Here is a 22,364-nt window from a genome sequence, read left to right as displayed (position 1 = left end):
AATACTTGCGGGCTATTTGTCTTTGAGTATAAAAAATCAGCACATTGTAATTTAGACCATTATTCTATGGTTCAATATGCGATCTTTCTGATTGATGGTGGTGGTGGTGTTGTTGCAGACTTGCAGTGTGTGTGTGCAAATTGCAAGACTTTACGATACACAAAACTCGGTACCTTACTCAGTTGATGGTCACAACATCACTTGTAAAATATGGCATTGATAATGTGACCGCAGACACAAATACATCAAATCATATTTAATCAATATTATGTATTTGCACCACCATATACACCACGACTATTTTTAACATCTGGATTAAAAAACGTTCTTTCTCAATAGACAATATACAAGTTCCATGATATGTGCCTGTTTCTAACGGTTAAGGTTAACGAACCTTAAGTTTTAATGTTTGCGGAAAATTAAATGTACTAAAGTCTAAAAGATCGCTTCTAATGTGATGAAGTACGGCGTGCATGATGCGAAATAACTGTCGTTTGATTCAAATTCAAATTTGCGCCCCGTGGCCCGTACTGCTGTGCTGATACGCTTATGCAAAACTAAAGCAAGTCATGCGAAGTTCCAGCGATAAAACTTTGAAATGGGGTCGTATTTTTTAGTTTAACTTCAAACATTCACTTCATGCCCATGGCCATGGATGTATATACGAACCGAGGGCGAGGCATTGTTTACATCTCATACTCCTGTTTTATCAATATCTATAAAGTTCATCAGTATGAAACAAATATGGAAACATAAATCATATTGATTAATCAGAAAATGGCCCCAAAAAGCTAAGGCTATGACTATGCTTTCCACAGGATTTTTGATAGGATTGCTGATATAGCCAAGACCTATTGGGAGTATTGCTATTTTGAAACTTTCTTGAATAAAACGGATTATAAAACTAACAGTAGGTACGGTTAAAAGTTTTGCACGCAACTTATTTTGTACAGTTTTGTACAGTTGTGGAAAATATGTCGCTTTAATAGCGCGATTAGCCGGCTGATTAGCCATTTTCATTGTATTTGCTAGCATCAATGCATGCCATTACCATGGCTATTAAGATTCGGGTACAATATCAAAAAGATGCGAAGGAACGAAGCAGAATGCTGATGTGCCCATGATTGTGTCATAATCGCATAGCCAATGGTAAATTACCAGAGGGCAAACGAACAAATAGATTTTCTAATTGAACAGTGACGTAAAGAAAGTGCTTTTGGAAGCCTCGGGTGACGAACATGTCAGTAGACTCCGTAGGTGACTGCTTGAATTGACGTTTACCAGGCCCATCGTCTTCATGTCCTTGGATTTCAGCCTACCTAATGACGAAATGCCAACGATTGTCTCCTGGAATTGTACTACCCTACAGCGAAATTCTAAACCATTTTCTGTAGATGCTGTAATGTTCAAGTCCAGTGAATAGGGTGTATTTCAGATGTGAGACATAGCTACTGGAGAACTCGCGCATTTTCGATGCATGCAGTAATAGAATATGTTAGTTACTGTACTATATAGTTAATTCAACACTGAACGGTTGCGTCACAAAAAATTCTTATTATATACAAATATACTTCTCAAGGTTTAAATTAACTATATTGCGTGTACCTTATGACGTTATCGACAATATAACATTTACGTGGTGCGGCATAGATATCTATGTGCAAAAGAATCGACATGAACTGAATAGCCAGAATATAGCTCGATTTGTCTGGAGTCTCTGGACATGCGCTTGTCCTAGTTGTAAATATAATATTGTGCGACAAAAGTTTGTCAAACTTATCTTTGCCAATTCTTTTGTCAATAACGTTTGCTGGAATGCGACGCAGACAAAATTGAAAGGTCAAAACGCGAAAGCCATGTTGGGGGCAATGATAACGGACCCACACTTGGCGAACTTGGCGCAGATTGTTTGAAATCGCCGGTAGGAGTGACTTGCCTTCAGTGAGACGTATATATTTATATTGTAATTTGTAATACACAAGTTTTTCTTAACATATATTGGCATGCATGTGTTCGATTTCCCGATTTATATCGAAAATCATATATAGTATAAGAGTATTTTTCCATTCACAGACTACAGTAGTTCGATTCCTTATTCATATTCTCAACCATGCATGAGTAATGAATGTCGTGTAATTTGTCTGCGATGCGCATACATGTTCTGTTATTAAATAAAAAAAAATTTCTGTGGCTGCCCGATTTGGTTAGTGCAAATCTCATAATATTGTTTGAAGTGTTCATTTACGTAATGAATTTTTTTCTATATGGCTATGAGTACTTGACTTTGTTTTTCGCTCTATGTCGTAATTCATCGCGGAGACGCCCTGTCCTTGATTATTATATGAAGCTAAAAATTTTCCCTGCATGACAGACAGACCATTCCTTTTACGACGATCAATCTAGGCTCTATACTGGCATTTTATGCGTATGTATATATACCATTAGCCCGATATATATATTAATATGATTGTGATTGATGGCAAGATTTACAGAACCATTATTTTCAGTATAATACGGTCTAAGAAGTTCCGATGGTCTAAATATCTCCAAAATGCTATAAAGCCGTGTATACTATGAGGTTTTTAAGGATTCTGCATGATATATGCACGGGAGGTTTGTATATACGAATTCGAAAACTGCATGTATACTATAGCTGTACTCGGCGCTATCCATTGCAAATTGCCTGTTGTTTGGTATATATGGCCTGGCTTAACTTAAATATTGCATGTTTAATTGAGGATTTTCTTTAACAATTTTTATTTCAAAATGTTTAGGTTTATGGCTTTTCAGTTAAGAATTTTACATCCAGCTTTCGTATCCAACGATGCAGTACTATATTAACATGCATGCAGTCAGTATATAGTGCATGGCGTGCTGAAAATCACTGCATTCCAAATTGTCAAGCAGGAATTAGTTATTGGCATCGAAACACCCGTTTTTACGTGTCATATCTGATCTGGCACAGGTGATGACAAAACTGAAAAAATTGGCAGATTATGCTGCATGCATAGTTACTGTGAAGATTCAATTATCATAACTAGCGTCGGACTGAGCGGGGCAAGCCTCGACTCAAAAGCCGGAGGAAATTAAAGTTTCCTTCGTGTCGTCATTTTTGAAACCTTGCCAGGCTTTGACGAAAACTTTCTTTGTATCGATTTATTTGCTTTTCCACTCTGTGAACTACAGACCGAGTAAACTTTATGACACTGTGACAGAAGTTGCGTAAAAGGAATCATTGATTAATCTAAAACATTAATCTGTTCCCCTGGCCTTGACCCTTGTGAGTTAAAACCACTGGTTAAAACGTATTCTAAACGTGCGAAAGATAACAAAACTGCAGTCAACTGCGGCATCCTGTTGGGAAAAAGGAAAATTGATGTCTAAGTACAGGCCCAGTTATAAGATCTCGGGAAATTTGCATGTGAATGGGCATAAATCCCTGCATTTATAAGTCGTGATGCTGATACACATCAGGTATAACTGAGTTGATGAGAATGATCGATCAATAAAGTCTACCAATATATCAGTTCCGCAAAGGGCCGTACAGACCCTATAACCGTCGAACCAAAGTGTGTTTAATTTATTTGTTTCCAGACAGGCTATATATCATGCATATATTGTATATACGTTTGGAATGGTGAACAGGCTTGTTTTAAGTTCAGCGTCGTTTCCCATGCATGCATTCATAACTATCAACTATACATGTCGGATTACATGTACGCATACTGAACTCAGTCTCAGTTAAGTCTCTGACGGATAACTAACTTCCTGCATGCTCATGTTAATACAACAACAAAAGGATAAACAGATAATCTTCCAAAACATACTTATACTTGTTTTTGGCTGAGTAATACACTACGAGCAAAATTATGTCTCCTCAGTTACGACTCCATGCATACATGTATCTTGAAAAGTCTAAATAAGGTTCCATAATAGTTTGCATGTCTCATGTTTCCTTTTGGGAAAAGTTTGTGTGTATATATATATTGGACCGTCACCTAGCAATGATCTTCGACAATCCGGCCACAACACTAATCCGTGTTCGTGTTTGGCCTATTTTCAACCTCTCAAGATTCAAGAATCTTTAAAACTATTATAAAAAATGACGGACAATCATGCAGTTGGGTCGCCCTAACTGCTTTTGGAAAATTTCGTTGTAGGTATATTTCTAAAATCGATTAATAGCTGTTCATTTGGATATTTGAAGAAACTGCAGCGCCAACGAAGACGCTCATGCAGTGTTATCTGTTTATGTCTAGACTAGAATGTAACGATTATTTGTCGTTAATTATATACCGGCATCGCCTTTCATAAAGGCCGAATGAACAGCGAATATTTCTTCATTTCATGGTGACGCAATTTAACCAAGCATACACACATGCACGCAGTGATTTCAGAAGTACCTGTTTTATCTATACGTGCCATCTCTCATGATGCTTGTTGCTATAGCTACCGTATAGGTGGTACCCGTGTCGAGGTTCACCTCCGATTAATCATGTGCGGTGCCTTTTAGCCTGACCACAACAATAAATGCGTGCACTACATGTGTATCCATGCAGTACATGCATGCAGTCACATTTCGAATCGTTTGAATGACTGCATTGAATTCCATGCACGAGTTCAAAGTTATTGCCATTGAAAACGGTTCGTATATATATATATAAGTCAAACGTCGCTCTTCTCATGCCACCGAACCTAATGCAAATGAGCTCAAACAAATACTTTACTCATGCATTTGCATGAGGTTCACGGTAGATGAAAAGAGCGACGTTTGTTCTACGTCCATTTTCCCAAAAACCTGTAAAAGAAATAGCTTTTCAATTTTTCAAGAGATTTGTTTTGCTTTTATTTTAAAATTGTAATGACTTCAAAAACTGAATTCGCGACCTGGCGATGTGAATGTGATTGGCCTTAAAAAATATTTCACTGCGGAGAAAACGAAAACGACCTATATATTTAAATGAACTTTAGTTACTTTACCATGAAACTTTGATAGCTATACGATATATGTGTCAGTCACAACTTTTAATCTCTTGCATGGTTTGTTTGTCTTACGTTTAGTTAAGTAATGTTGATGAGATTTTATCAGGAAGCGAGATTAATATCTTCCCACTTTTATGAGCAACAATACACTTGAATTTGGAGACTATATAGAGGAACTGGTTGTTGTATCATGCATATAGGGTGTTGGGAATGTTAAGTACAGGACAGTTCTTTCAGTTGGTCCCACCCATGGAAGTCATAAGCTTAACCACAACCCGGCATTAATTAATTGGCAGGATTTGAAGCGCGTTTTCAAGAGCACGATGCGAAGGAGAGACCGTTGCAGTGCACAAAGTTCATGCATCACGCAGCCATGGCTTGCCAATTTTTTTTTTAAACTCATGCATGTAAATGAATAGCACTGTTGGCTGCCTCTTTATACGCTTCACGGAAAAAGCAATCGAAGCGGTAATTCCTATAATTTCACTATTCCGCTGTATATAGTTTGAACTATATATGTAAACCTACCAGAAATAACATTGGGGGGGGGGGGAAATGATGTCGACCAATGCACAAGAAAATTAGTACAATTGATTTTATGCCGATTCAACACCAACTTATTGTTATAATAAAATCCTTGTTGAAACAACTCTTTCTACACGAAAATTATCAATATTTTTTTATTCCTTTGACGCGCATGGTATGTATGCGATATGAAGGAATTTATCACTGCAGTTCACAGGTTTGACCCGCCGCACGTTTGAAATAAATTAAAAAATGCTTTACTTATAAATTAAAAAATGCAGGTTAGTTGGCATCAATAAGGGTGATTTGCAGCGCTCTCAAATTAACAAATCGTTAACAAAATTCAATCCTTAGAAAAGCTCGACTCTGGAGGGGGGGAGAATATTTCATAGACTGTTTCAAGTGTTCTTTGTCTCAGCTTATTCAAAACATCCTCCTCCACAGTAAAAGGTATGATTTGTAAATAAAAAAAAGATTAACCATAAAAATGCATTTCTCGTCAAATCGCGGATAATTTAATTCGTGCAGCGACATGAATGTGGCAGCGATGATAAGGGGCATCACGGTCCACATTTTTGGCAAGAATTGTCGACCCCGCGTTGTGAGAGTTTTCTGTAATCACTCAGTGTATAAGTCTAGCATTCTATCGATAGGGAAATAATACAACGCAGATCAGTTAAGACAGGTCATAATCAAACTTTATAAGTTTGCACCGCACGCGCGATCCTGCATGGTCTGGAAACGTCTTTCGTGGTCTGGAAACGTCTTTCGTGCAAGCGGACCAACTCTGTTCGTATATGGTGAACAGATGCAAGCTGGGTAATGTTTTTCAATGACTCACTTAATTCACTAAACGGTCATTATAACTGAGTTTTAATCCCCAACATACACAGGGTACTGAACTATTAGATACATACACGCAAGCGACAAACCAATTCACGGATAAGATTGCAGCTCTATATAGCTATAAAACAGGAAAACTCTGATTGTTACCAAACGTTTGGTACTTTGGTTCGGTTCGGTACTTCGGTTATATAGACTTATAGTATATTTCCTGTATATTTCCTATGGATGCGGTCTATGCATGTCTGTAAAATCATATAGTTCATGCATGCATATAGCCATGCGCATATATAGGTATAGCCTCTCAACTGAGTTGGCCGGGTATATTTCTATGAAGTTTTTTGTTCTGCACAGCTGCAATTTAGTACGCCATTTCAGTCCAAAAAAGAAAACTTTCAAGCTCAGAGCACAATTCCTGACTTTAAGCTCTCTTATTTCATGGCTGATAACTATCAATCTATCATTCTCAGAGTTCAAGGTTAAGTACAAGTTTGAAGGGACGACAGCCTCAATATTAAGTGACCTCAACTACGCAGGTATACGAGTGTGTATACGAATGACGTACGGCCGCTGTTAACCTGTTACAGCCTTCAACATTCCATATCTGTGAGTGAATTCGTTTTGGGCATTTTGCATGAAGTGCATGCAAGTTAAAACTAATTCACTTGCATGAAATACAGCACAGTCGAAAGGCTAAATTTGACTAAACTTAATTATAATAGACTAAGACATGACTATGACTAAGACAGTATACTATCAAAAAAAATAAAAATAAAAGATATAAGTTTGCATTCTATTTCAATTCATGACGTTAATCCTAAGTAGTTTGACTAAAGACACTCTTATATGTAACGAGTACGTTTTTGTCTCGAGTGTTAGAAAACACGACAACCATGCAAGGCCAAGGTTATCTATCAAAATATTTAGGTACGGTGTTGGTTTCCGACATTTTCCACGTGTGGACGATCCCGTAATCATCACCTCGAATGCTCGCGATAACTACAACGTGTATCGCGGACCATCAGTGTCGTTTTTTCAAACAGTGCAAATTTTTTTCGTATTTTTAAATCGAAAAATTCACATTTTACCATCACATGCACATACACGCATGCGTACTTTCCATAGTGTAAAAATCACATTTTTTTCAGAGCCACCTTAAATCCTCTATATAATTCCGATCATGAGGGTCTCGTCCGCTTGTATCATGATTCGCTTTTTAGCATAGAAATTTTGCTGCCAAACTATAACGCATCGCGATCTTTGAAACACACGGGCGGCGGGCGAACAGACGGTCAATAGTGAGCTTAAGCAAGCGACGTTTTTGACAACACAAACGGCATGAGTAACGTGAAAAGACTGGGTCAAGGATTGTGATTGGTGAAAAACAAAAACTTTACTTCCGGTGAACGTACGTGTTGTCAAAAACGTCACTTGCTTAAGCTCACTAATGAATCATGAAGACGACGTTCGTCTGAAGACGGCTTTCGTCCATTAGTGGCAATGTACGTTGCGGAGAGTTTGTATCTAAACATTTGTTTTTGGGTCTGGAATATGCATTTAGTAAGCTGTTAAAGGGAGCGTTGAAACACTCAGGCAATGAGTAGACTATGAGCTTTTCAACTAGTTAAAAAGATGCAATCTATATGCAGGTCTGTTTTTCTCATCAATTCCACTTATCCCTCTGACAATGCCAATGGTCTATTGTATATTGGGGTTATATATATACATATACAAGGAAACTAAGGCCAAATTATCTTAGCGAAAATGAATATATATTAGCCGGTTAGTGTATTGGGGTTAAAGGAGCCGGGTGACACCGGCGACTTCAAGGTAGATGGAGTCAATACCGTGCATTAATGTGGTTATAACTTATATGACATTAGAACTTAACTTTAATTCTTAAAATCAGAATTTGTCATATCTGCAGTTTCTCCGACTAGATTTCAGGAGGAAAAGATGCCCTTCCATTCACCCTCTCCTCGAGACACGTAGTATAACCACAGTTGTATAACCTAACAACGACTGCAAATGCTTCACTAACTCATTACTCATTATTCAGCAGATCATGAAGCATGTTAATATATACAGTCGTGTAACATATTTTGCCAAACCTAAAATGAAATCCGGCGTAATAATTTATAAAACTGTGATAAAAGTAAGGGGTAAAGTCGACGCACAATAATGTGACCGGGGGGGGGGAAAATTCACATCATTCAACGTGTGTGTGTGTGTGTCGGAAAATGCATGCATGTTCTTAAAAAGATAGATTGACCCTATAAGTGGGAAACGTTTGAACATAATTATTTTGACATCCTATATAACCTTGACCTGGCATTTTTGCCATTTCTATAAACAGAATCATCAAAAATGATGTTCGATCGGCGTGATTTTTCATACGAATATACGAGGATGTCACAATGTATGTCATTACAAATTAGGCGCCATCCTGTTTAATGGTACGTTTACAAATTTTTCTTCTGCTCTAGTTCAAAAGTTCAAAACAACAAAGTGAGTTGGCATATACTTTTCCCTTTTACTTCAAACTGCTGACCAACACGGGTAGACATTAAAATAGCAATACTTCACAGTCCTGTTTCTCTACAGTTTTTACAGCATCGATAAAAATGATTTGATTGAAAGCTAAAAAAATAGCCAGCAGCGATCGCAAACATGCACTCATGCAAAATAGGCAAGATTGTTGCTGTCTGTTATCGTACTTTCGCTGAGTGAATACGCTATACCGCTAAGTCCGCTATGGTGTCGAGCGCTCTTTTAAATCAGTTGATCTTAATCATATATAGGAGTATAGGTAAATGTATATAGGTATAGGCAGCACATAAACACCTCATAAAATATTTATCGATTTGCGTCAGTCCTGTCCTTACATAATGCAAGAGTCTAAAATGGCACTCATAGCGAACACACGCACAGTGCACGTACGCATGCAATATCCTGTTTGATCCGTACTTTGATAGAAACATGCCGGACCACTTCAATGTTTTGTTTATTGCTGCTTGTCAATGACGCACCCCGGTAGGGTTGAAGAGCGATATGACACGCATTGCTTGGGAATGTAACATAATTATCGCCACTATTCAACTGTTTGGAGGTATATAAAGTTTGCTTGAAAATCGTAAGTGATCCAAGAGTCTACGAGCAAGGTTATTGATTGGCTATAAGTATAATACTTATTATTTAACACGCAGCTGAACCTTGAGTTCTCAAAAATGTCCAGAAACATTTGAAAATTCGTGCAACTATGATATTGAACGTCTATTGACGACTTCTGATCGAGTGGCAAGTTATATCAGATTGAATAAGAGGAGAAACTGTATTTGCATGAATACGTGCATGTAGTTGCGATGTCTTAATTATATTAAACATTGAAAATATATTTCAACCAAAAGTATTTGAAAACGACATGATAATCATGCATTCTCCATATTACAACAACTATACTTTGCAAATAATTTACGGAAACGGTTATGAAAGTCTTTGTAAATTGCTTTATATCATAAGATGACAAGTATCTAGAACAATAAAATTGCTCCATCTAGTTGCGTTTAAAGTTTTTTTTGTTTCATCTCTTTCGACGGAAGGAGGATAAAAAAAAAGAATCTTAATTGGTAATTGTAAGACGCCTTTATCGCTCCTGATATAAAGTAGATAGCAAAATGGAAATGAAGGAAGGAAAATTTAGGATAACTATAATGTATGATTCTTTGTTTTCGATTTGTCAGTGCGGGGATAAAATTCTTTATTAGCTTCTGCCCTTTACTGAATGCTGGGAAAGATGAATCTATTAAAAGTTCATGCCAAATCGAATTAATCGATTAGGAATTTATCGAAAGGTTTAGCAATACACGTTATTTATTTATTTAATGATTGCATGACTTTTACAACTGGACGTCAAATACAGTCATCATTTCCATTACGTCACATATAAAACCGCAGTCACAGTAGAATAGGTTCGATTGGATGTATGAGTTCGACACTCTAAACTTGTAATTTCTTACTTCAACGTTGAAAAAATAAGGCATCCCTCCGTGCAATCATTTACTTTAACATGGTCTGAAAGAGCTGCATTCCATTTCGTGAGCGACGTTGAAGCTTAAATATGATTAAATTTTTCCTAAAGATAAGTTTTTCCTAAAGATATAAGTCATGTAACCAACCATGTCTTAGTTTTTCCTAAGGCGTCTTGCCTTGCTAAATACCAGTTCTACAGGCCTACCATACCTTTTTATACAATTTTTTTGACAGATTGACCAGCTCATTAAACTTTCTGGCGCCGCCTACCTCCTAGTTATCTATCTTATGGGGTTCTATGGGAGAATTGTCTACTCCTAAGAAGGACATGACCTGCTGTGCATAACATTATAACGTGTAACCGCTAATTTTTTGTTGTTTCAATCAATTCAGTAATTTGAGAAACTAACAGAGTTACTTAAACTTCACTTAAACTCTCTACCCTTTTCAGAGCATTTCAGCCCCGATTTTCTTCTCAATTTCTGCATCCGAATTGTGGTAATATATTAAACTTACGCCGTTTTTAAAATTAATAACAGATGAATTAATGGCTGTGAAACAATACCCAATATAGAGCTTCCTATATATTCAACTTATTCTTCCCAGTCTAAAAGGTTTTTGTGACTTTCTCCCCATACTGTATTTATGGATGATGGTTGATGCGTGGAAACAGTTAACACAAACGTATACATAAAAGTTTGGGTTGACGGATAACTGCAAGTCCAGACTGCGTCCACATGATCGCATATTATTTTCTGTTTCGATATGTTGAATTATATGCATGTCCATAAACCAATGGTAAGCTTGCAAGCAAAACAGAGTGCAAGGTTTTTAAAACGGGCAAGGATTTTACAGCAGCACGCACGCAGGCCTCGTACGCTGACTATGATCATCACAATGCACAGGCCTGTATTCATTTAATTGTTCTTTTCTTAATCATACGTTTGTTCAGTTGACAAACTCCTGCTCCAGTTAACTAAGTCAATTGCTTCTTTATCAAGATCAACCAGGTCGTCCCTAAGTGATGGTGGTTCAGGTGTATTTGGCTCTGTTGTATCTATTTGTGGCAAAATCGGATAAATATTACTGTCGATCATGCATCCATTAGGTCAAAACACATAAGACACCTATATTGGCCCGATTTATACTGGAGACGGATTATCCGTCTGGAAGAATGATCCGTCCGACAGATTATTCGTCTGAATGTTGACACACACGACAAACTATGTAGACGAACTATATAGACGAACGTGTTAAACGGCACAGAATCGCGCGTTTGGGCAGTGCACGGACAATGGAGATTATTTATGTGGCTATAGTAAAAAGAGTGCACAAGAGCCGTTTTATGATGAATTTTTCGTAGTTCGTCCCCACCCTGTATTTACACTAACAGACGTACTTGCCCGTGTGTTTGCAACAAACGAACTAGAAGACGAACTATCTTTCGCTTGCCCAAGTTCGTCCAGGACGGATGATACGTCAGTAGTATAAATCGGGCGAATGTTGTTATGTTGGAGCATTCGATCATGACATGTACTGTATATAATAGTAGCTACATCACGTGATATTAATTTAAATTAATGTTTTGCATGGGGGAAATAAAATTGTACGATATAAATTAAGAAGTATTTCAACTTACTCGGTTTTCCAATGTAAACATGCCTAAGCATATTAACTCGTGTAGGCAATGATCTGGGACTATCAACCGAATCAGCATATTTTTCATTTTTACAAGCCAAAGTCCCATACATCAATTTCCTATGTTCTGCCAGCTGAATTCGTATTTCCTTCTCAACGTCGGCTTTCGATAGCTCAAAATGAGCCTTCTGGAGTTTATTGTCTGTTTTTAAGTACTCGTTTAACGCATTCACTGGCGAGTCGGAAGGATTTGATGTTGCGATTCCCTTCCATAACTTCAAGTAGTCTCCAAACGAGACTTTGCTCGAACGAAGAAAGTTCTTTTGCGGCTTTTGCTCTTCTAACTCATCCGTTAATTCTACGATAGGACTTTCATCTTCTTCGGTTGTATTGAGATGAAGTTTAGCTAAATTCCAAAATAAATTAAAATCTAAAAATAAAATTGAGCTTACAAAAAACTAGGTTTGATTATTCTGAGAAGTTCATTGTCCTAACCAAAATGATATATAAAAATAATTTTATTCTGGCAGCGTTTGAAGATGGTTCTATTTCTGCATGAGTACAATGTCACCACTTGGCACTTATGTCGCTTGTATACCGTTCATCCTTCAGGTTGGCCCAAAATGCCTTGCAGGCTATATATTGGCTTATACTACAGGGTGTCGCAATTAACATTTCAAGCCTAATTGCTAAATGAAAACGTAATCAAATTAATCAAGAATGATCTCATTTTAGTCATTTTAAGGCCTGCTCGTTTCTCTTTTCAAGGATACGTTTCTTTAGCATTTCAGGCAAGAAATCCGATTTACATGCAAGATAGATTCCCGCACAACCGTTGATTTTAAGATGCACCGTAAAAGAACATTTTTTATGTCCTATCGGTATTTAGAAACCAACTACAAATTTCTGTTTGTCCTTAATACCACGAAATTGTTCGGCAAAACGCAAATCATGTAACATCATGGTACTGTTAACTGTAGCGGCCGAAACAGCTTTCCTTGTTGTGACCTACAGTACTTCAAAACACAAGTTTGAATTGCCAATTGCGTTTTTTGGGGGAAACCCTGTACATAGCTGTGGTTGTACAGTATTAAGCAAAGTTGAATGGATTGTCTCTCTAAATACCATCCAGTCTCTTGCTTGCCAGAACACAATTCATCACTATTTCACGATACTTTTCAATCTTGTTGCAAAACATAAATGCTGCCTCTTTGTTCACAGCATTTTTCAACACCGGATTCGCCAGCAACGCCTATAAGTAAACAAGGCATGCGTGATATATATTGATATTTCTCCCAGCAAATGGAACGGGGTAAAAAGATCCAAATCACAGGTTGATTTCTACATTTTGTCAGAGCTAAAGACTCCTCCTTTGTGTTGGAAATTGGAGGTAACTGAGGTATGTACTTATTTATTGGAAGTGTCTAATTATTGTATTATCAATCCATTCAACATAAAACGGAGGTCTGAAAAGCATGTAGCAGATAAACTTTATAGATATTAGGTTGATATGAGCTAATTTATAAAAATATGGTTAAATACATAATGCTGATTTGCTAATTTTTACCTGTATACTCAGCAAAATATAACCAACATTAAAAGAATCTTGCCATATGCCAGCATTATCCAAAAAATCTACACAAGGCTTGCCAGTCGAAGGATCAACTGTAGGATTAAATATTGATTTTTGTTTTAACAAAATCAGTACATGAAGATACACAAATAATATACAGGATCATAGCCTGTGTATTAATGTGGAAGATATTCATACCGTTCGGATGGTATGGGATTGTGATGAAGGATACTTCTGGGGGATAAATGTTGTATGATTTAGAGAATTTCAAATACAACTTGAATACCCCTTCTACAAATAGAGAATGATTTGTAATTAAGTTTCTGTTGGGGAGTATGTTAATTGACCTTACTATTCTCATTCACTGTTTCTCATAAGCCTATTTCTCATATGTTGACAATTACGATCGATCGTAATTTTTCTTCTCCATTCATTTCCATATTTCCTCCCAACAATCATTGTTTCTGTTAAAGATAGCTATAGGTTCCTCCAGAGGGTGGGAGGAGTTTACGTGGTGAGCTTATGATGCTATGGACATCTATCTCAGTACCCAAAAAAGTCCACAAGTTACAAAAGTTACAAAAGTCTACACACATTAAGTTACAGTACTTGTTCCATGCAAGCCAACCCAGGCAACCCTAAATTAACAAAGCTAACACCTACCTTCCATATATGGGTATAAGTATGGTGGGCCAATTAGGTATTAAAGGCATTAATGAAACTAGAATATTTATTATGAGGAATCTATGTTTTTTATATTATTGAATTCCGATGCCTTGATGAATTGAGTTAAATACATTACCTTCCCACAATGTGTCTTTCAAACCATTCACTTTTGCTTCCCAAATAAAGAAGTCATCGTCATTCAGCGGTTGAGCAGATATACCCTGGATTTATAATTTATAATTAATATTATATATTTTTCATACTTTGTGGGGAGACTCTACATATGCTAAAGGATGTTAGAGATTTGCTGGCAGGCAGGGAAGGGGAAGACTGATATTTGGTATATATTTGCATCACCCTAATTAGAAAAGCCATGAAATATTATTTATGGCCAAAAAGGAACAATGTGTTAAACTTTCTGAGTGGCTATCCTCTTCTAATATAATTTGCTTGATGTCGATCTACACTAATTGCACGCTTGGTTTCATCAAAGGTAGGGGAGGCACAGAGGCTTTGCATATTTAAAATTCTTTGAAAAAACGTAAATCTCAAGTCTTCGTGTTGAGAAGTTATCAGTCATTAATATTGTAGATATCAACCCCAATTAATGGCTTTCATATTGTCAATCCAATGAACTATTATCATGGCTATTCTGCCTATAAGCCTATTCATAGAGAATTTCTTTGTACTCACCCAAATCGGTTGTTTCTGCAATTTCACGAATTCTTTCTCTAGTAACATATGAGCTCGTGATTTCATCTTTAAGATATAAAAAACTACAGATTTAAAAATAGAATACAGACAAAGCTACCAATGAACATTTCTTTTTAAAAATATTAAAGTAATACAATATAATATTATTTAAATTAGTGCTGTTAATTGTTTATAAATTGTAACCATGGTAACATACGTGGTCGCTGACCAGCTGTGTCGCCGTCGCATTAGTATAATAGAATTGTTTTAAATACCAGTTTTTACCAGGGTAAAATTGGTAAATGAGCCGGTCAGAAAATCACTCATAAACGACGGTGCTTCAATAAGTTCAAAATAGAAAGCAAGTCTGCCATTTTATTCAAAAAGTGGACTAAATGTTTTTGACCTTAATCATAGTTAATACAAAGATACTGTTTACAACTACATATTCAGTGCATAATATTCAAGTTGACTCATTAAACAGAGATGTAAGAGTGTTATTTAATTTTGACTTATCCACCGTTTAAGCTAAACCGGTTTGATACAACCGACCCCAGGAAACTAAAGGGTTTATATGTGTTCATGTGTGTATGGTGAGGAATGGAGGGCTCTGACTATTGCGTGTATATTACGCTTCAGATCTTAGGTCCTATACTTAATCTAATGGAGTTTATCAACACTCCAGGGTGTGCATCTGGATACTACAAGGTTTATGTGCATGCCATGTGTGTTGAGCGAGGCTCTGACTGGTGCGTGTATATTACGCTTGAGGTCTTAGGTCCTATACTTAACCTAATGGAGTTTATCAACACTCCAGGGTGTGCATCTGGAAACTACAGGGTTTATGTGCATGCCATGTGTGTGTGGTGAGGAATGGAGGGCTCTGACTAGTGCGAGTATATTACGCTTGAGGCCTTAGGTCCTGTACTTAACCTAATGGAGTTTATCAACACTCCAGGGTGTGCATCTGAAACTACAAGGTTTATGTGCATGCCATGTGTGTGTGTGAGGAATGCAGGGCTCTGACTAGTGCGAGTATATTACGCTTGAGGCCTTAGGTCCTGTACTTAACCTAATGGAGTTTATCAACACTCCAGGGTTGCATCTGGAAACTACAGGGTTTATGTGCATGCCATGTGTTTGGTGAGGAATGCAGGGCTCTGACTAGTGCGAGTATATTACGCTTGAGGCCTTAGGTCCTGTACTTAACCTAATGGAGTTTATCAACACTCCAGGGTGTGCATCTGGAACTACAAGGTTTATGTGCATGCCATGTGTGTGTTGGTGAGGAATGCAGGGCTCTGACTAGTGCGAGTATATTACGCTTGAGGCCTTAGGTCCTGTACTTAACCTAATGGAGTTTATCAACACTCCAGGGTGTGCATCTGGAAACTACAGGTTTATGTGCATGCCATGTGTGTGTGTGAGGAATGCAGGGCTCTGACTAGTGCGAGTATATTACGCTTGAGGCCTTAGGTCCTGTACTTAACCTAATGGAGTTTATCAACACTCCAGGGTGTGCATCTGAACTACAAGGTTTATGTGCATGCCATGTGTGTGTGAGAATGAGGGCTCTGACTAGTGCGAGTATATTACGCTTGAGGCCTTAGGTCCTGTACTTAACCTAAGGAGTTTATCAACACTCCAGGGTGTGCATTTCGATACTAGAAGGTTTATGTGCATGCATGTGTGGTGTGCTGAGGAATGCAGGGCTCTGACTAGTGCGAGTATATTACGCTTGAGGTCTTAGGTCCTATACTTAACCTAATGGAGTTTTATCAACACTCCAGGGTGTGCATTTGGATACTACAAGGTTTATGTGCATGCCATGTCTGTGTGTGCTGAGGAATGGCGGGCTCTGACTAGTGCGAGTATATTACGCTTGAGGTCTTAGGTCCTATACTTAACCTAATGGAGTTTATCAACACTCCAGGGTGTGCATCTAGATACTACAAGATTTATGTCCATGCCATGTGTGTGTGCTGAGGAATGGAGGGCTCTGACTAGTGCGAGTATATTACGCTTGAGGCCTTAGGTCCTTTACTTAACCTAATGGAGTTTATCAACACTCCAGGGTGTGCATCTAGATACTACAAGATTTATGTCCATGCCATGTGTGTGTGCTGAGGAATGGAGGGCTCTGACTAGTGCGAGTATATTACGCTTGAGGTCTTAGGTCCTATACTTAACCTAATGGAGTTTATCAACACTCCAGGGTGTGCATCTAGATACTACAAGATTTATGTCCATGCCATGTGTGTGTGCTGAGGAATGGAGGGCTCTGACTAGTGCGAGTATATTACGCTTGAAATCTTAGGTCCTTTACTTAACCTAATGGAGTTTATCAACACTCCAGGGTTTGCATCTGGAAACTACAGAGTTTATGTCCATGCCATGTGTGTTTGGTGTAGAATGCAGGGCTCTAACTAGTGCGAGTATATTACGCTTGAGGCCTTAGGTCCTGTACTTAACCTAATGGAGTTTATCAACACTCCAGGGTGTGCATTTGGATACTACAAGGTTTATGTGCATGCCATGTGTGTGTGCTGAGGAATGGCGGGCTCTGACTAGTGCAAGTATATTACGCTTGAGGTCTTAGGTCCTATACTTAACCTAATGGAGTTTATCAACACTCCAGGATTTGCATCTGGAAACTACAGGGTTTATGTGCATGCCATGTGTGTGTGGTGTGGAATGCAGGGCTCTGACTAGTGCGAGTATATTACGCTTGAGGCCTTAAGTCCTGTACTTAACATAATGGAGTTTATCAACACTCCAGGGTGTGCATTTCGATACTACAAGGTTTATGTGCATGCCATGTGTGTGTGCTGAGGAATGCAGGGCTCTGACTAGTGCGAGTATATTACGCTTGAGGTCTTAGGTCCTATACTTAACCTAATGGAGTTTATCAACACTCCAGGGTGTGCATTTGGATACTACAAGGTTTATGTGCATGCCATGTCTGTGTGCTGAGGAATGGCGGGCTCTGACTAGTGCGAGTATATTACGCTTGAGGTCTTAGGTCCTATACTTAACCTAATGGAGTTTATCAACACTCCAGGGTGTGCATCTAGATACTACAAGATTTATGTCCATGCCATGTGTGTGTGCTGAGGAATGGAGGGCTCTGACTAGTGCGAGTATATTACGCTTGAGGTCTTAGGTCCTATACTTAACCTAATGGAGTTTATCAACACTCCAGGGTGTGCATCTAGATACTACAAGATTTATGTCCATGCCGTGTGTGTGCTGAGGAATGGAGGGCTCTGACTAGTGCGAGTATATTACGCTTGAAATCTTAGGTCCTTTACTTAACCTAATGGAGTTTATCAACACTCCAGGGTTTGCATCTGGAAACTACAGAGTTTATGTCCATGCCATGTGTGTTTGGTGTAGAATGCAGGGCTCTAACTAGTGCGAGTATATTACGCTTGAGGCCTTAGGTCCTGTACTTAACCTAATGGAGTTTATCAACACTCCAGGGTGTGCATTTGGATACTACAAGGTTTATGTGCATGCCATGTGTGTGTGCTGAGGAATGGCGGGCTCTGACTAGTGCAAGTATATTACGCTTGAGGTCTTAGGTCCTATACTTAACCTAATGGAGTTTATCAACACTCCAGGATTTGCATCTGGAAACTACAGGGTTTATGTGCATGCCATGTGTGTGTGGTGTGGAATGCAGGGCTCTGACTAGTGCGAGTATATTACGCTTGAGGCCTTAAGTGCTGTACTTAACCTAATGGAGTTTATCAACACTCCAGGGTGTGCATCTGGAAACTACAGGGTTTATGTGCATGCCATGTGTGTTTGATGAGGAATGCAGAGCTCTGACTAGTGCGAGTATATTACGCTTGAGGTCTTAAGTCCTATACTTAACCTAATGCAGTTTATCAACACTCCAGGGTGTGCATCTAGATACTACAAGATTTATGTGCATGCCATGTGTGTGTGCTGAGGAATGGAGGGCTCTGACTAGTGCGAGTAAATTACGCTTGAGGTCTTAGGTCCTATACTTAACCTAATAGAGTTTATCAACACTCCTGGGTGTGCATTTAGATACTACAAGGTTTATGTGCATGCCATGTGTGTGTGCTGAGGAATGGAGGGCTCTGACTAGTGCGAGTATATTACGCTTGAGGTCTTAGGTCCTATACTTAACCTAATGGAGTTTATCAACACTCCAGGGTGTGCATCTATGAGGAATGGAAGGCTCTGACTAGTGCGAGTATATTACGCTTGAGGTCTTAGGTCCTATGCTTAACCTAATGGAGTTTATCAACACTCCTGGGTGTGCATCTAGAAACTACAAGGTTTATGTGCATGCCATGTGCGTGTGCTGAGGAATGGAGGGCTCTGACTAGTGCGAGTATATTACGCTTGAGGTCTTAGGTCCTATACTTAACCTAATGGAGTTTATCAACACTCCAGGGTGTGCATCTATGAGGAATAGAAGGCTCTGACTAGTGCGAGTATATTACGCTTGAGGTCTTAGGTCCTATACTTAACCTAATGGAGTTTATCAACACTCCAGGGTGTGCATCTAGATACTACAAGATTTATGTGCATGCCATGTGTGTGCTGAGGAATGGAGGGCTCTGACTAGTGCGAGTATATTACGCTTGAGGTCTTAGGTCGACCTTATACTTAACCTAATGGAGTTTATCAACACTCCAGGGTGTTCATCTAGTTACTACAAGGTTTATGTGCATGCCATGTGTGTGTGCTGAGGAATGGAGGGCTCTGACTAGTGCGAGTATATTACGCTTGAGGTCTTAGGTCCTATACTTAACCTAATGGAGTTTATCAACACTCCAGGGTGTGCATCTAGATACTAAAAATTTATGTGCATGCCATGTGTGTGTGCTGAGGAATGGTGTATATCTGGAAACTACAGGGTTTATGTGCATGCCATGTGTGTTTGATGAGGAATGCAGGGCTCTGACTAGTGCGAGTATATTACGCTTGAGGTCTTAGGTCCTATACTTAACCTAATGGAGTTTATCAACACTCCAGGGTGTGCATCTAGATACTACAAGATTTATGTGCTTGCCATGTGTGTGTGCTGAGGAATGGAGGGCTCTGACTAGTGCGAGTATATTACGCTTGAGGTCTTAGGTCCTATACTTAACCTAATGGAGTTTATCAACACTCCAGGGTGTGCATTTAGATACTACAAGGTTTATGTGCATGCCATGTGTGTGTGCTGAGGAATGGAGGGCTCTGACTAGCGCGAGTATATTACGCTTGAGGTCTTAGGTCCTATACTTAACCTAATGGAGTTTATCAACACTCCAGGGTGTGCATCTAGATACTACAAGGTTTATGTGCATGCCATGTGTGTGTGTGAGGAATGGAGGGCTCTGACTAGTGCGAGTATATTACGCTTGAGGTCTTAGGTCCTATACTTAACCTAATGGAGTTTATCAACACTCCAGGGTGTGCATCGAAACTACAAGGTTTATGTGCATGCCATGTGTGTGTGCTGAGGAATGGAGGGCTCTGACTAGTGCGAGTATATTACGCTTGAGGTCTTAGGTCCTATACTTAACCTAATGGAGTTTATCAACACTCCAGGGTGTGCATCTAGATACTACAAGGTTTATGTGCATGCCATGTGTGTGTTTGTGAGGAATGAGCTCTGACTAGTGCGAGTATATTACGCTTGAGGTCTTAGGTCCTATACTTCCTAATGGAGTTTATCAACACTCCAGGGTGTGCATCTAGAAACTACAAGTTTATGTGCATGCCATGTTTGTGTGTGAGGAATGAGGGCTCTGACTAGTGCGAGTATATTACGCTTGAGGTCTTAGGTCCTATACTTAACCTAATGGAGTTTATCAACACTCCAGGGTGTGCATCTAGATACTACAAGGTTTATGTGCATGCCATGTGTGTGTGCTGAGGAATGGAGGGCTCTGACTAGTGCGAGTATATTACGCTTGAGGTCTTAGGTCCTATACTTAACCTAATGGAGTTTATCAACACTCCAGGGTGTGCATCTAGATACTACAAGGTTTATCTGCATGCCATGTGTGTGCTGAGGAATGGAGGGCTCTGACTAGTGCGAGTATATTACGCTTGAGGCCTTAGGTCCTGTACTTAACCTAATGGAGTTTATCAACACTCCAGGGTGTGCATTTGGATACTACAAGGTTTATGTGCATGCCATGTGTGTGTGCTGAGGAATGGCGGGCTCTGACTAGTGCGAGTATATTACGCTTGAGGTCTTAGGTCCTATACTTAACCTAATGGAGTTTATCAACACTCCAGGGTTTGCATCTGGAAACTACAGGGTTTATGTGCATGCCATGTGTGTGGTGTGGAATGCAGGGCTCTGACTAGTGCGAGTATATTACGCTTGAGGCCTTAAGTCCTGTACTTAACCTAATGGAGTTTATCAACACTCCAGGGTGTGCATTTCGATACTACAAGGTTTATGTGCATGCCATGTGTGTGTGCTGAGGAATGGAGGGCTCTGACTAGTGCGAGTATATTACGCTTGAGGTCTTAGGTCCTATACTTAACCTAATGGAGTTTATCAACACTCCAGGGTGTGCATCTAGATACTACAAGGTTTATGTGCATGCATGTGTGTGTGCTGAGGAATGAGGGCTCTGACTAGTGCGAGTATATTACGCTTGAGGTCTTAGGTCTATACTTAACCTAATGGAGTTTATCAACACTCCAGGGTGTGCATCTAATACTACAGGTTTATGTGCATGCCATGTGTTTGTGTGAGGAATGAGGGCTCTGACTAGTGCGAGTATATTACGCTTGAGGTCTTAGGTCCTATACTTAACCTAATGGAGTTTATCAACACTCCAGGGTGTGCATCTGGATACTACAAGGTTTATGTGCATGCCATGTGTGTGTGCTGAGGAATGGCGGGCTCTGACTAGTGCGAGTATATTAGGCTTGAGGTCTTAGGTCCTATACTTAACCTAATGGAGTTTATCAACACTCCAGGGTGTGCATCTGGAACTACATTTATGTCATGCCATGTGTGTTTGTGAGGAATGAGGGCTCTGACTACTGCGAGTATATTACGCTTGAGGTCTTAGGTCCTATTAACCTAATGGAGTTTATCAACACTCCAGGGTGTGCATCTGGAAACTACAAGTTTATGTGCATGCCATGTGTGTGTGCTGAGGAATGGAGGGCTCTGACTAGTGCGAGTATATTACGCTTGAGGCCTTAGGTCCTTTACTTAACCTAATGGAGTTTATCAACACTCCAGGGTTTGCATCTGGAAACTACAGGGTTTATGTGCATGCCATGTGTGTTTGGTGTAGAATGCAGGGCTCTGACTAGTGCGAGTATATTACGCTTGAGGCCTTAGGTCCTGTACTTAACCTAATGGAGTTTATCAACACTCCAGGGTGTGCATTTGGATACTACAAGGTTTATGTGC

General features: G+C 39.1%; 1 protein-coding gene across 1 annotated transcript; it reads right to left on the bottom strand.

Moving 5' to 3' along the window:
• Positions 1-9,616: 9,616 nt before the first annotated feature.
• On the bottom strand, positions 9,617-15,109 carry LOC114540715 (ubiquitin-conjugating enzyme E2 U-like). Its single transcript, XM_028560842.1, has 7 exons — positions 14,951-15,109; positions 14,394-14,478; positions 13,790-13,882; positions 13,586-13,683; positions 13,144-13,270; positions 12,020-12,424; positions 9,617-11,437 (listed from the first exon to the last, which is right to left on the bottom strand). The coding sequence occupies exons 1-7, from the start codon at positions 15,014-15,016 to the stop codon at positions 11,313-11,315; spliced, it is 999 nt and encodes a 332-aa protein (XP_028416643.1). The 5' UTR covers positions 15,017-15,109; the 3' UTR covers positions 9,617-11,312.
• Positions 15,110-22,364: the final 7,255 nt, after the last annotated feature.

This window comes from Dendronephthya gigantea, unplaced genomic scaffold (assembly GCF_004324835.1).
Source record: "Dendronephthya gigantea isolate DGI-Jeju-01 unplaced genomic scaffold, DenGig_1.0 000248F, whole genome shotgun sequence".
In the NCBI taxonomy this organism is placed as follows: Eukaryota; Metazoa; Cnidaria; class Anthozoa; order Malacalcyonacea; family Nephtheidae; genus Dendronephthya; species Dendronephthya gigantea.
The sequence above is the reverse complement of the archived record's forward strand: the minus strand, read 5'-3'. Positions and strand labels throughout refer to the sequence as shown.

Bases quoted from the DNA above. Each gene is read 5' to 3' on its own strand.
- LOC114540715 (XM_028560842.1), bottom strand. From the start codon at position 15,016: ATGAAATCACGAGCTCATATGTTACTAGAGAAAGAATTCGTGAAATTG. The intron at 14,479-14,950 runs GTGAGTACAAAG...TTATAAATCCAG, and splicing joins TGCAGAAACAACCGATTTGG to GGTATATCTGCTCAACCGCT. The intron at 13,271-13,585 runs GTAAAAATTAGC...GTTTACTTATAG, and splicing joins ATATTTTGCTGAGTATACAG to GCGTTGCTGGCGAATCCGGT.